Below are 15442 nucleotides of genomic sequence, written 5' to 3' on the forward strand. Positions count from 1 at the left end.
TGCCAAAATACAACCTAATACCATCACAGAAGCAAGACGAGCTTAGATTTTGCTTCAATTTAGTCTTAGTGATCCCATCTACATCTGATTTCAACATATAACAATATAAACATTTGGTATTAATCATAATTCTTGGCTTTTCAACATATGTTTGATTTCATCAAATGTTTTGATGTTTTTATTTCTTTAAATAGTGCCCACACTGGACAGAATTCAATTACATTACAAGATCCAATTACAGCTCAAGCTGTGACCATCTCCAGAACTGGTTTGGCCAATGTCATCACATTTTACATTTACATGAATTAAATGCCTTCTTACCTTGTCCCGATAAGACGTGCAGACACAGACCGCCTGTTAATAGCAGGTGTAAATGGGGTCACAAACATTCACTGTGACTCATCTGTGCCCCCGAGCTTTAAACTCAACCAATCAGCAAACTGTGGGAAACAACTGACATAATAGCTTGATGAGTCATCATCTCGAGAGAACTTACAGTAATCTTGGAACTTGAAGTATAACACGAAGCCCGATTTTTGCTGTGTAATGACATCCCTTTCATTTAGATGTAAATGAATTGCGGAGCCACTAAAGCCCATGTGGTGAATCAAAAAACAATCATCAGTCATCTTCTGAATCATCTGAAAATAATGTGTTACACATCTGGTTCAAACTGACAGAAAACAAAGTCAAATTTGCCATCCCTGCAGTACAGACGGATCAGTACCGGGAAACATATCAGTCCCTTTAAATGTTTACTCATTTCAGCCACAAAAAGAAGAAGTCCACTCTCATATGAACCCGTCATCTCAAGATCACGCATTGAGACGAGGACTGCATTGCGAGGCAATCCTACAAGAACTATAAAAATTGAGCACTTAGGCCCTGTTTATTAAAAAGAAAAAGCTCAAAAGCTTCTGTTAATTCACTGCATCTTGTACTTCAGTAACAATTTTTAACCCTGAAATCTAAAGAAGGCAAAAGTTTGACGAATAGTCCAAAAGGTTGTTTGAGAGGTGCACAATTCAGCCACAACATTAAAAGCACTGACAGGTAAAGTGAATAATAATATAAATCATCTTGTTACCATGGCACCTGTAAAGGGCTGAAATATATTAGGAAGAAACTGATCTATTAGATTTTGAAATGGATGTGTTGAACAGGAGGAGGGAAGCAAATGAGCATATCCCATATCCCAAAACCAAAGCAACACCAGGACACGTGCACCTCGTAAAGTCAACTGTATTATCTTTAGCTCCATTCAACAATGCGTACTGCCACACTTTAAAAAAGTTTGAGGTTCAAGATGTTGCTTTGGCTTCCAAACGCCACCTCAACATGACTCTGGATGCCTCAAAGGATATGCTGCTAACATCTTGGTAATTAGTACATCAACACCACTGTAACAGGTCTAATGGAGAACATACCTTGATGGATCAGAGCAGCTTTGGAAGCACGAGGGGCAGCTACACAATATTTAGAACGGTGGTTTTAATGTTGTTGGCCACTTTCAGGGCTCAATTGAGATTTCAGTTTGTGAGAATTCTAGGTATTTGCACCTCTAACAACTGTGACAGTGGTAGAAATGCCAAACCTTACCTCATCCACATTCTCAAAGGCATTGATGATGTCATAGGGCAGGCACGACAGCAGGTCGATGACGAACCAAGTCTTCAAATAGTTCATCCGAATGAGTTTGGGGTCGGAGATCACCTCTCCGCCGGGCCCCACGAAGGTGGTGTGGAAGTTTAGAACGATATCCACCAGGAAGATGACGTCGACTACGCTGTCTAGCACCAGCCAAACAATGTTGTTCTGCTTGGTCTTAAAAGAGACATTGTAGGGCACCATGATGGCCGTGTAGAAGGTGAGGATGAGGATAACCCAGTCCCAAGTGGTCTTGAAGGTGCAGTAGTGAAGTATTATGTGAGGTGGTGTCTTGGGGGCTTCCTGCTTGTACTGCGGGAGGATGTCAGAGTTTAGCTGCAAAACCTGGAGGTGGTTTTGGAGATGGAAACAGCAATATATGATTAGACTTCAGTTTAACACAAGTACTGTTCTTCATTAAAAGCACCCTTAGTCAAAACAAAATACAACAGTAAATGTACAGTACAGGTAATGGGGAAAAACAGGTTAATGCTTTAGACATCTGTGGCTTTTGAATATTTAAGTGTACATTTTACTAATAACATCAATTAATAAGTGATTTTCCGGCTCTTGGGCATCTTTGTGTGTTAAAAACTTGTAAATATTTAACTGCCAGTTTTCTTTATGCAATTTATGCATTTCCAGCTTTTTTTAAAACTCTGAGAATGCATAAGGGTAAGTTTTTGTTTTGTTTTTATTTTCTCTGGGCTCTTAGTCAATTGTCTCTCAGAAACAAGTCATTTTTATCTGTTGTCTGTTTAAGAAATCCCTCCCTAAAAGTCCATTTTCCCTTCATTAGCCAATTCCTGGAATCCTGCTAAGGGCAGCCGGGTGAGCCATACTAACTGTACTGCTGGACCTGCTATTGCACGAAGTGAAAGACACTGGAAACATTGGGAAACCAGTTTCATATCAACATTGTAGCATTTATTGACATGAAATAAAGGAAAGCATAATGCTGCAGGTTTCCTTTAATACTGATTTGAATTAGCAGAATGTTTTATACATGCAAGAGTTCCAGAGAAAGCTAAAATTCTCCTGGTTCTTTCTCCAGAGTGAGTCCAATTTATTAGTTCATTAGAGTAGTTTGTTTGTCCTGTCAAGCGAATTTCTAACTGTCAGCGATGTTTCTAACAGCAGTCCAAGAAAGACGGTTGCGCGTTTCTGTTTTTTACCAACTACATGCACTGTTTCCAAAAAGGAAACTCAGTACAGAGAGAAAGGGGGAAAGTGATTAAATTAGTGAAATAGATGAAAGAAAGCTCAACAAAAACTGTCCTTGTTTTGTTTTTGTTTATTAAGTCTAACGATCATCAACCCATGCTGCTCGGCACTGTGAAGGAAAAGTTTTTCCTCTCAGTTTTAATCTGTATTCATCACGTCTGTTCCTCTGTAAGGCTGTTGGTGACAGAATCGTATTATGAATACAGTTTGGCTTGACGTGGGGAAGACACAGAAGGGGGACTGAAATTGGCAAGAACAAAAGGAGAGAGGGGGAGAGAGAATAGATGACCAAAAACTTAAAATAAAAACATTTTTTTTTAAAGAACACGTATTTTATTTCCTAGTGTGGTGATGATCACCCTTGCCAAGCTCAGCCACCTCTGCAGAACAGACTCCATTAAATCCAGCAGCTGCAGTTTGATTTCCTCTGCAGGCCACATGCAGATCACACATTAACCATTCGACTCATTATTTATACAAAATAATATTCTATTTGTGTTACAGAGCTACAGAGCTGTAATATATTCTGCCGCCGCAAACATAATGCATTAACAGGTTTCTGTATTCAGTGAAAGAAGCCTGTTAAATATACATGTTTAGTAGTAATACAGCTCTAATAGTAAAATTGCTGTTTTTATAGTTACTACCACTACAGCTCATGCAGCTCTTCCTATACCGTTACAATGCCAAATTTACTGCACTAGAGGACATAAAACTGTTACACTAGTAGTAAAAGTAGTATGCTACTGTTATTACCAGCTAATTACTGTTAGTTCTGGTGTTTTTGTATTTGCAATGACTACAAGTAATAACCCTAAACTACTGATACTGCATGTCATCGTCATTTTCTCCTGACAAAACAGGACAGCGTGGCCTCAGTTAGCCCAAACTGTCATCAGACTGGGATTCAGTTTGATGCTAAATAACACGATGGATTGACAGAGCTGAGGCTCAACAGCAAGCTTCATAACATCAGAGCTCAGTCACTTATAATTCTCTTCATCAAAGCTGTCAATCAAGCTGGTCAAGAGCTGCACCACAGCTCAAAAATGAGGCTGCCAATTAACCCACAGAAGCATTGTGAGGAGAAAGAAAAAAAACACTCGCACACATCCCTGCTTACACATGTGACACTCAACAGCATCCTCGACAGACGCCAGCTGTGCCTTTCAGACTGCAGAGCAGATGGCTCACCTGCAGTGTCTGCTGAGCACCCTCAACACATTAAGCAACCCTGCAACCCATCCAGCACCAGGCCAGGAAAATGGCTAAGAGAGTGCATTAGCTTGTTATACCAGGTCTAACTTATTTCCTTTTCCAGTCCTTCCTACTTCTCTCCTAAACATTACTGCTCTTACATTCTCCCACATCTCCTTCTCTCACGCCATTCTTTCCTTCTTAAGTTGCTACTTCCACTCCTTTCTCGTCCCTCTCTTTGTAGTTCTTCACCTTTCTCATTTCACCTCTGTTTCACCTTTAGGCCACCTGAGTTGGTAACACCTTCACAGAAACCCTCACAACTGATTGCCTCATTCACTAAACTCAAACAAACTTTGATTAAAGGCATCACACCTTTCTCAAACATTCATGAATAAAACAGGTGGATGAAGACTGGGAAAATAAACCATCTTCTTCCCACCCTGCAATCCATTTTCTAACTTTATAGCACAATCATTTGAAGTGCTCGCACCACCCTATTCTGTCTCTCCACCTGTCCTGAATGGTGCCTGCAGTTCAGAGGAGCAGCAGGGAATGCGTTACTTCCAGTGTCCAACAACAGCAGTTAAGGGGAGGGTGGTGTGCGTGTTTAGGGAAAGGTGAAGCCTGTGAATGTGTATGCATGTTTCTGACTGTAAATGTTGATGCTCTCTTTTAGTGAGCTTTGAGAATACGGTCAGAAGGAGGCTATAAATGTTTTAAATGGGGATTTTTTTGGTGCAGAAATATTTCAAAGGGTGGCAAATTTACAGTGTGTGTGTTTATACAGAGGACTCCTGGTGTGACAGGGTAGCTACAGTTAGCGACTATGTTGTTTGCAGAATGAAGAATTGGGGATGATTTTCAGTTTAAGTTGAAGAACTAGGCCGCTGCTTGAATGGAACAATTAATAGAAGATTTTACACTGCTTAAAGGTTAGCAGGCAAACGGAAAACACAATAATACAATTTTTTTATCAAGCTAGGATTAGCCAGCTAACTGCTATTACTAGATAACTGGCAAATATTCTATCTGTGTGAGCAGTTCAGCTTGTGTCACCTACTTCAGCCAGATAAAAAGCCGGTTGTATCTAGTGAAACCTTGTGCACACACATAGCATTAATACAATTTAGATGGGGAAAAAAGCTTTGAGCAAGCTAATACTCAAATTATAACAACAGCTGCCTCAAAGTGCTTAACATTGTAAAGATACTACAATAATACAGAGCAGCCCCAACAATCAGGCAACCCCCTATGAGCAAGCACTTTGGCAACAGTGGGAAGGAAAAACTCCCTTTTAACAGGAAGAAACCTCCGGTAGAACCAGACTCAGGGAGGGGCGGGGCCATCTGCCGCGACCGGTTGGGGTGAGGGGAGGAAGACAGAACAAAAGACATGCTGTGGAAGAGAGCCAGAGATTAATAATAGCTCATAATTAAATACAGAGCAGTGTATAAACACATGGTGAGTGAAAAAGGGTGAGAGAAGGAAAAACACTGAGTGCATCATGGGAAGCCACCAACAGCCTAACTTTATTGCTGCATAACTAAGGGTAGGTTCAGTGTCACCTGATCCAGCCCTAGCTACAAGCTTTGCCAAACAGGAAAGTCTTAAGCCCAATCTTAAAAGACATAGACATATGTCTCTCTCCTACATCAGGACATCCTGAATATAACAAAGTAATAAATTGATGAACACATGTCCCCTTCTTGGCCAGTTACAATGTCTCAAACACAAACACAAATTTAGATCACTCCATGAAGTCCTGTTGCACTTGTGCATCTTTGGGTCATAATCTGTGGTCTGGTTTTTATCACCAGTGATGATCCGTTACACAAAACCCAAATCAGTTTGATCTACAAGATGATTACCTTGAAGGGGTGATGTGCCAAAATTGGTTTGGGTCTTTTTGTTTTTATAGGTGGCATTGAGTAACTTTTTCATCGGACCTAGGATAGGTACCTGCAAAAAAACTGCAAAGACATTCTTCATATAATGTATGTGCTCACCTCAGCCAGTCTGGACTGTTTATGGCTGACTTCATGTTTGCCAATAGGCGCCAGTTGCTGTAGCGTGTTGCGGTTGTTGGTGAGTGCACGTGTGAGCCGTGCAAATTTGGTCCATCCTGCAAAAATGAGAAGTCAATTATTGCCAAAATCACAGTCATTACACTTTAACCGATCTTAGGAATCTATGTCAGCTGATACTTTATGAGCTACACAAACACAATCAGACCCCAGGCAGCTGTATGTTACCACTGCCCATGCAGTTTCCCTGCTCAAGACTCACAGCAGTTCATCAGATTTTCACAAAATGTTGTCTACTGAATCATCGTGCTTTCATTGCAAAGCAACACAGTTTGCTTTAGGAGGTCACAGCCATGGATTAAGTAACAGGACTTTCACCTACTACAGTCGTAATTCCAATATTTTTCAAACCACTAACACTTTGTTCATGCCAACTGTACTCTTAATTAAAACTGAAGCTACTTCGTTAGGATTATGAAAAGATCGTGGTAGCATTTAAGCACCTGTTTGATAACTTCAGCCTGTGGGGAGCCTCACTCACACAAAACCCTTCCTAGTAAAATACAATATTTGTCTTCATGTAAACAAAAAGATGGCATTTTGTCTCCATTTCACTAATTCATGTAAACATAGCACAAAACCCACAGCCATCCGGGGTGCCCTGACCACACAGACACAGGAGTATAAAAGGAATCACTGAAAATTTTGCTTAGGGAACCTGCTGTCTGTATGTACTAGTCAACCAGACATTATTCCTAGGAAAATTCCTAGTAATTTGATATTTATTCACACCATGATCTGTGGTCGACCACATGCAACACTATGAGATCTGTACACCCTGATAGTCGTGAAAATCAGTGTTTAAATGGCAGAACTGAACTGTCATTGTAAATTGTTCCATTTCAATATTAAAAGAATAAAGTGTAGAGAAGAACCGTCCATAACCAAACAAACACAGAAAACTATGCTGAAGATGCATCTCACACATCTGGAACAAACCATGTTAATAGTCCATCCCATGTTTGCCAATCAGTATTGTTTTGGTCTTTTAAACTGAAGCCTTTCCTCCTATCTCTGACTTCCATGTGAAAAAGTTGAAAAACAAGGATTATGATGAACGAACACTTCATGAGCCCTCTGAGCCCTCGTGTTTGTGCGTCTTTATCATTTTTTTTTAGAAATATTCCAATAAATAAAGATACTAATAGCTGCAGTTTCTTTGGAAAATGTAATTATTAACTAAAAACAGATTCATATAAAAGTTTGTAAGTCTACCTTAAAAATACAGCCCTGTCAGCAGAGGTCATTTCAGTAATGATGGCCACACCTTTCTCAGTGCGAGCAAACACAGTTTTGGAGGTCAGGTGCTTCCTGCTCTATTGCTCTAAAAATAAAATCAAATATTTCAAAGAGAAAAGGGTCACACAACAGGGGCACATCACTTACAGTAGTCACACGTCGTGATCGACCCGGCCCTTTGAAGAAAACATTACGAATAAAAAGCAGACTTTGAAATGGCTTTTAACCCTCAGGCCTCCAGCTATGTGAAAATCCTCCTTTCATTCTCTGTTAGAACGGAGAGAAACTCAGGCGCTCACTTCTTTGTGCAGCGGCGTAGAAAAGCCTGAGACAATGCTGTGCTGATGTCAATACAGGATGAATATCAACACAACATCCAATTTATTCTGAGCGCCGAAACCCAATCACTCAGCTTCCCTCGAGCAAAACTGCTGCTGCAGCTATTGTAAAACTTACTGTACGGCTTCAGTTTCTAAGGCTTCTTTTCTTTTTCTACACATTTTTAAAGTTGGTGTTGCACAACCGCAGAAAATGAGCTGTACTTTTTAGCTAACATGAATATTTTAAAGTATATTTTCTTCAGGGAAAATGCTGCAGCATATGCACACTAGCATTGATTGTGTAACTCACTGTATATTATACTGTATTTTGTTGGCTGTTGATCGATTTCATTTGTTCATCATAATCCCTGCAGTTTATTCCTATGTTTTCTACCTCATATTCTACATCAGTGCACTTTAATATTACCTGTATACTTCCTATGCTTATGCTGTAATATTACCTATCATTACCTTTTAACAACTACAGCTAATACATTTGAAGATTCTAATTTCATATTTACACAAAAATACATGTAAACCCACGAAACATCCTGCGGCTCAGGTGGAAGAGTGGGTCGGCTACTGATCGGAAGGTCGGTGAATCAATCCCTGGCTTCTCCAGTTTGTATGCTGAAGTATCCGTGGGCAAGATACAGAAAAAGGTACAAAGTTCCTCCCTGCATCCATCAGAATATAAGTTCATGTCTGAATTTTGCTATATGAACAACTTGTCACATCCTCAACAGAAAAAAGTGCTTTACCTGTCCATTTACCAAATTCACATCCCATCTCGAAAGGCTTAATTTGTTATCTTTGGGGTTCTTTTAAAAAAGGGCGTCGTTTTTTCTTTCCTCAAACTTTGGACTGTTAACAATGACAGTGTTAAATTACAAATAACTCATTATTATTATTAATATTATTCCTATATTTCATTCACAAGAACACAGCTGTGCTCACTTGTGTACATGTAAACAGATATTGCTGTGTAAACAACATTCTGTGCATAGGTGTGTTGAAATGGTTGCAGCAGAGTACAACAAATATGACACACGGAGCAATTGAGAAGTGATGAATAAATACAGCCCCAGAGCCTACAGGTGGATGCTGGCTGGGGGAGGGGGTTAAAGCAGCATGCAGTGATGCTGAGCAGTAGCAGCTGTCAGAGGTAAAGCTGGGAAATTATGAACATAAATATACTGTCAAAATGAAAGGTGCGTTTGAGATACAGTAAGGCAACCAGTTTGGGACAAATTACTGTGTAGGACACAATGCCGCTCGAGTTGATTTGGTCCATAACTGCCATTTGTGGTCGATAATAAAAACAGAATATTCTGAGACTCCTAGTTGGTCTCTCTACTGACATCATTGCACAATTGAGACAGGATATCAGCCACACACAAAAACACAGCAAACCCTAATAACTTCAACAAGCAAGGAGAGAGCAGAGGCCCTCAATGCTGACCCACATTAATGTAGCACTACTAATGCATTATAGCACTAAAAACCTTCCTCCTCAGATTTTTTAAGGACACACTGCACACAATCCTGAGATATAACAAGTTTTTAACTAATAGGAAATCACATAGATGTGTTATCTTTTGGCATTTTTGTAGATTCAGCTGAAGAAACTGGAACATATAAAATGTTTTTGATAGAGGCTGCAAGTAATTAATTCAGCAAATTTAATGTTTGGACAACACTGATCATCCTTGAGTTGGGTGCCTTTTAATACTTGAATGGCTCATAATAATAATAATAATAACAATATTAATAATAATAATAATAATATTAAACATTCTTCTGAAAAAGACTGACTAGACTGAAAATGCATGAAAAAGCGGCAAAATATCCAAAGAAAAACAATGATTACGTTGGCTAACAAGCTGCTAACAAGATAAATTAGATCATTACTAATAAAAATCTTGCTGCCTATGCTTTTCAAGTAGTTTTAATTTACTATGAAGCTGACCACTAGGAGCTGCGATCGAGGCTTACACTAACTAAGCATCCTTTTCACTCATGATTGTAATATTATTAAAAAATTAACATAAGACAGCAAATTAATAGTCCACAACTAACTCTCTTAAACAGGGAAATCCATCATGACACGTGATATTTTGTGAAAGCTGAACTATTTCTAACACTTAAATCTTGTATATCGATTTATGTTAGAAACCGTGACAAAGAATAGTTTGACTGTAGCGCCTTTCCTTTGTGATGTAATTCTTATCATTTTCATATCATTCTTAAGACGTTTTTTCTGTGCTGCCTATAACAGCTGAATAGTTCATTGTAAAATGTGCGTGCATTACAAAGCAGCACAACGCATTAACAGAAAAACAGCAAGCTGCTGGCAGAGAAAACGATCCAATGTGCTTCTTTTCATACCCAGAAACACTTTCATCATGAAGCAAAATGGAAGAATTTGTCTTGCTGGCATTCACGTAAATACATACTGACAGCCCACAGGCTTCCACTGTACATTGTGGCAAAAAAAGGACAAAAGGCTCTCACAGAGAGCATGAAAGGAAACTGCAGGACAAGTAAATAAGCGGTCTTTTTCACGGTTAATAGTGCTGCGTCTGCCTATGTTTCACAAGAATGCAGCAACCATGTGATTTATCAGACTTGAAATGGAAATTGAAAAAAAAAGAAAAAGACATTCGGCTAAAAATAACCCAGGAGTGGAACTAGTGCACGCACCAAACAAAGTAGATTCTGAGATTAGATTTTGGTTGAAAATACTACACACAGCAAACTGCAGTGCATGACATATGCCTTTATAAACAGCACATGTAAGATAGATAGATAGATAGATAGATAGATAGATAGATAGATAGATAGATAGATAGATAGATAGATAGATAGATAGATAGATAGATAGATAGATAGATAGATAGATAGATAGATAGATAGATAGAATTTATTTCGAACATGCAAATATAATTGAAATAACAACAGAAAAAAAACAAAAAACAAAACTTAAAAATCATCAAGTTTTCATGTATATATCTATGTCTACAGAATGCGTGTGCTCGAAAAGGAGTAGGATGAAGTTTACACTTTTCTTGTTCCTACCCCCTTATTTCAAATTTCATTGCTTACTTATATACATGCAGTGCAAAAGTACATCATTCTTTCTCATTTTGTAATACCTGGAAGCGCAGGTGAAAAAAGATGACCTGTAAGAGGTGAGATATATAGGTCACAACAGATGTGGCTCTTGCCACATCTGGAGGTCAGAGACAGTTTTAAAGATGGATTACAATTAACTAACTTGGATAGTGAGGCAGAGTCTCGGACCCGACCACACACTTTGCACGTTTTGACCCCTTTTATTCAGCTGTTCGTGCCTTCAATACATGACCGCAGCTTTTCAGCTGCCAGCCACACACACAACCCCAACTCTGGTCCCGGTACATTTTTTTATAGGGGAGACGTAATTGACTGATGCAGCTCCGGTGTGTCTCAGCCTCCCCTGCAGCTGAGCCCCAAGCTACACCCTGCCACAGATAGATTTCCAACAAATTTAATGAAATCTATGCATTTTTAAAACACAATGAAGAACAATTCAATTAAGTGTCTTCCACATTCTCAAATATTGTATTTCTTTAAAAAAAAGTCACCATTTAAAAAGACTTCCATTTTTCTCAATACACAGGACTGTAATTTCCACAGCACAAAACCACTTTGAGTAAACGTAACTGTTACTGGTCAAGCTAAATCAAACTATTGGTTTAAAAAACTGAAGGATTACACTTAGTGCCTGAGGCACTTGTGTTCCTGCCACAGTACTCGTCACTCATTGTGATCAGCCGTCAGCCTGAAATGTTGTCTCGCCTGAGGCTGAGGTAACAGCACTTTGTGAAGCACTTACAGGTGCTGACAAAGCAAAGCAGTCAACACAGCCACTCTACCATAAAACAACAACAACACAGTGACCATTATTTTTTAATAGTTCTGCTTTCCTGTGTTTTCTTTTTCCTCTTTTTTTTCTTACTGCTCCACTCAGTGGATGTTACTGAGATGAATAAGCACTGACCAGCTGTCTCACCTTGATAACCACTATCAGCCATGTGCACAGAAAACTGGCCCGATCCAGATGTTTTAGGTTCATGGGAGAAGCACCATTTAAAGCTCAGTTTAAGTGGAAAAGTAAAGGAAAGAATGCAAATCTCTTCTCAAATGCAGAAACATCCAGGTTTTAGACCAATAAATGTGTATAAATGGTTTATTTTTAGGTGAAACAGGGACACAGTGTCAAGAAAGCACACAATGAATTTGAAATCCCCTGTTAGATTTTTTACTGCAATCTCTCCCACTCTGATGACGCTGACATGCTGTGGCGTGCCGCGCTGTGGGAGAAGCCGGAGACGGAGCCTAGAGTGAATTTTAGTCTGCAGCACGAGCCAACTCTGCCAACGCCTGCAGCAGCGAATCTCCCTTCCCTACAAATGGCCTCTCCCACCCCCCTTATCACCAGGCGGGCTAAACTGCTGAACCCAGCACGCCCCTACGTGCTCTGTGGCACAGCAGGCAAAGGCTGCATCCTCACTGTGGCCTCTAATGAGCTGTACTGTACTGAAATACACCACAGTGCACTAGCTGGTCTGAAGTTGGAGTATGCCAGTCAAACCACCACCTGCGAGGTGCAGCTTTGTTACCAAGGAGATTTTTTTTTAAAAGGTCAAACTATAAGCACTTACATGAATGTCTAGAACAAGAAGCCATATCTTTAATAGTCCATTCCTTTTTAACATTACGTTTAATTTCATGTTGAAATGTCAGAAATTAAAAGAATCAGAGTATTAAAAGCAAAACTGTTTTCTGCTCAAACCAACTGTTTACATCAGCTTGAACTTAAATTAACTGTAAATCAATTTTAAGTAAATTAGTGTCGTGTTTTATACACACAAACCATTTCTTTTAACTTTTTATGAACTATGACTCTGAAAAACTTTTAATATAACATCCAAAACTGACAAATGCATTTTCTTTAGTGGCAGTAAATATGCACTCACCGACTACTTTATCATCAGGTACACTTGTTCAACTGCTTGTTAACACAACTAAATGTTAATATCTCTTCCTTTTCTCTTTTTAAGTCTAGACTCAAAACTCACCTGTTCAAAATAGCTTATCCCACATAACCTTTTCCATTCTGCTATTTTAACTCTGTTTTATGTTTTATGATTTTGCAGATTGCCTGCTTTTATGCATGTTTTCTAATTTTCTGCTGTGTGCAGTGTCCTTGAGTGTTCTGAAAGGCGCTTTTAAATAAAGAAATGTATTACTATATAGTCAGCCAATCACCTGGCAACAGGTAACAAGTATCAGTATGGGGAAGAAATATGGCTTAAGTAACTTTGAATGTAGCATGGTTGTTTGTACCAGGCAGGCTGGTTTGAGAAGCTGCTGATCGACTCAGATTTTCCTGCACAACCATCTGCAGGGTTAACATAGGATGGCGTACAGGAAAAGTGAAACTATCCAGTGCAGATCCAAAATGGATAAAGATCATAGATTCAGACCAGATCAGGCTCTGATCTATTTCAGATGAGGTAATTTCCCAGCTCTTCCCATTCAGGTGAATCAAGGCGGGCTTATTGTCTGTATTCCTGATTAAAACCCGTAAATAGGTCATCTCGCCAAAGCTATAATGAAATATCTCAAACCTAGCTGATCAACATGTACAGTAGACAGCACTATAAAAGCTTAGACGTGTCTTAAAAAACTTGGAAAGCTGTATTTTTTGAGTTAAATGTGAAACAGTTACTACTGACTGTATGACAGCTACCAGCTATCAGTAAAGGCTGATAATAGATCAGATTAAAAGTGCTTAAAATGGGAAACAAAGCATAGTTTTTCTGTAAATCTAAAGAATTTTTATCCAGTAATGAAAGAAATTATTAAATCTTCTAACATTAAAACTCAGACTGTTACAGCACATAGGTAAATTAAATGCTGATTGAACTTCATTTAAAAAAATGAAGTGGCCATAAACTGTTACATGTCTGATGTGTCAATCAGTGTTTTTATCTTCAGCTTCTGTCACCTACATTTTTCCTTTGTTAGCTTGCAGCTGAATAATTAGATGGAAACACAAACTGTGACGTCAAATTAAGATTGCAGCTTTAGCTAATGAAAATTCACGTTAGGTTAGGTAAATGTTGACCATGGAGAGCATGAAAAATGTAAATATTTGTATGCAACTTTTTTTTCTGTGTTTGATGATGACAGAGTAAACTAAACTTTCCCCTTTTTTATTTTTATTTCCTTAAATCAATATCCTGGGCCTTACTGGCACATGTTCATATTCAGCACTGGTACAATTTACCCATAATAATAACTCGTGTTATTACAGCTCCACTGACGAGGAGTGTTTTTTCTCTATGCATGCATGTGGTTAACTCAAGATGATCATACTCAGAGTCTATTGAACTCACTCGGATCAGCCTTGTTTTTTTAAAGGGAACTCGGTTTATGGCTAGACTCAGAGTTTGATGAACCCTGGTTGAATAATGTTACACCATAACTGAGGGAACAACTCAGTCATTTGGTGCCACAGGTTTTTCAGATTCTACAAAGCTTTGGGGTTATTAATATGTAACAACTGTAATGTTTGTGAGAATACTTTAATATAACATTTTTAGAGCTTCTCTACAGCATCATTACTGTATAAGGTGCTAGCCTAATCACAGACACAAAATTACTTCAACTTGCATAAGCTAAGTATGCTCATGCTGCATAAAACTTGATGCCTCACTTTGTCAAAATATTAAGCAAAGTTTGTCACACTGTCAGAGGCAGCAGCCACAGCTAAATCACAAAGATGTCAACATGCTAATGTGACAAATAGATCCACTAAGGCTCCAATTGTATGTTCAGGACATGTTTTTCATGTCGCTGAGAACACATTAAATTAATTAATTAAAAGAAACACACATGAGAACAGCGTGGAAATCTCTGCAGCAGGGAGAGGAGGCAGGAGTGCATCAGTGCATGTGTGCGCACATGTTTACATGTGCCTGTATATCAATGAGCAGGAGGGGGAAGAGTGCAGGATCCTTGTAAAAAGGGAAAACACACCAGAATGGCAGCACCAGAACTGACTCCCAAGGCGGGGAGCTGACACTGTACATCAGTCAGGGCGCGGAGGATAACACCGGTACCCACTCCTCCAGTGACTCCTGACAACATCACAACCTTGTCAAACACAACCTGACAGCTTTGCAGGGAAACTGCAGGGAGACTTGACATGTTCCTTTTTTTTCGCATTCAGCTTGGGATGAAAAACAAAAGAAAGGAAAAAGGTTTGTAGCAAGTACTAATCTTCTGAGACTTCTCAGCGTGAGCGAAAGGACAGAGGAGAGTGAGTCAAAGGGAGCAGAAGGATGAGGTGGATGACAATTGAGACTAATTAGCTAATTGGAACTTAACACAAAGTGTGGCCCAGACTAACAGAAATCACATTAACTTGGAGATAATAAGACAGATAAATTTTGCCTGACGATGGCACATACCGATAAGTCAACAGATCACCAACGATATCAGGGATTTCCTGAGGGTAATGTAAATTTGAGTATCCATTTTCACAGCCATCCACTGAGGCAAAGAACAAGTGTCAACGTCATGAGGGCCCCAGGGGAAAAAAACCTCTAAAGCTGCAGTTTGAAGCAAAAGTGGTGGACCAGTCAACCAACTGGTATTGCAATGCAGTGTGCCAGC

The 15442-nt window shown here is 39.2% G+C and overlaps 1 protein-coding gene across 1 annotated transcript in view; it reads right to left on the bottom strand.

Moving 5' to 3' along the window:
• The window catches only part of kcnh5b (potassium voltage-gated channel, subfamily H (eag-related), member 5b), a 114279-nt gene that overhangs the window by 82066 nt on the left and 16771 nt on the right, over positions 1-15442 (bottom strand). The window contains exons 5-6 of the mRNA XM_031727504.2: positions 6078-6193; positions 1600-1992 (exon numbers count right to left, since the gene is read on the bottom strand). Of these exons, the coding sequence (XP_031583364.2) occupies positions 1600-1992; positions 6078-6193 (509 nt within the window). The remainder of the gene's footprint in view (positions 1-1599; positions 1993-6077; positions 6194-15442) is intronic.

This window comes from Oreochromis aureus, linkage group 19 (assembly GCF_013358895.1).
Source record: "Oreochromis aureus strain Israel breed Guangdong linkage group 19, ZZ_aureus, whole genome shotgun sequence".
In the NCBI taxonomy this organism is placed as follows: domain Eukaryota; kingdom Metazoa; phylum Chordata; class Actinopteri; order Cichliformes; family Cichlidae; genus Oreochromis; species Oreochromis aureus.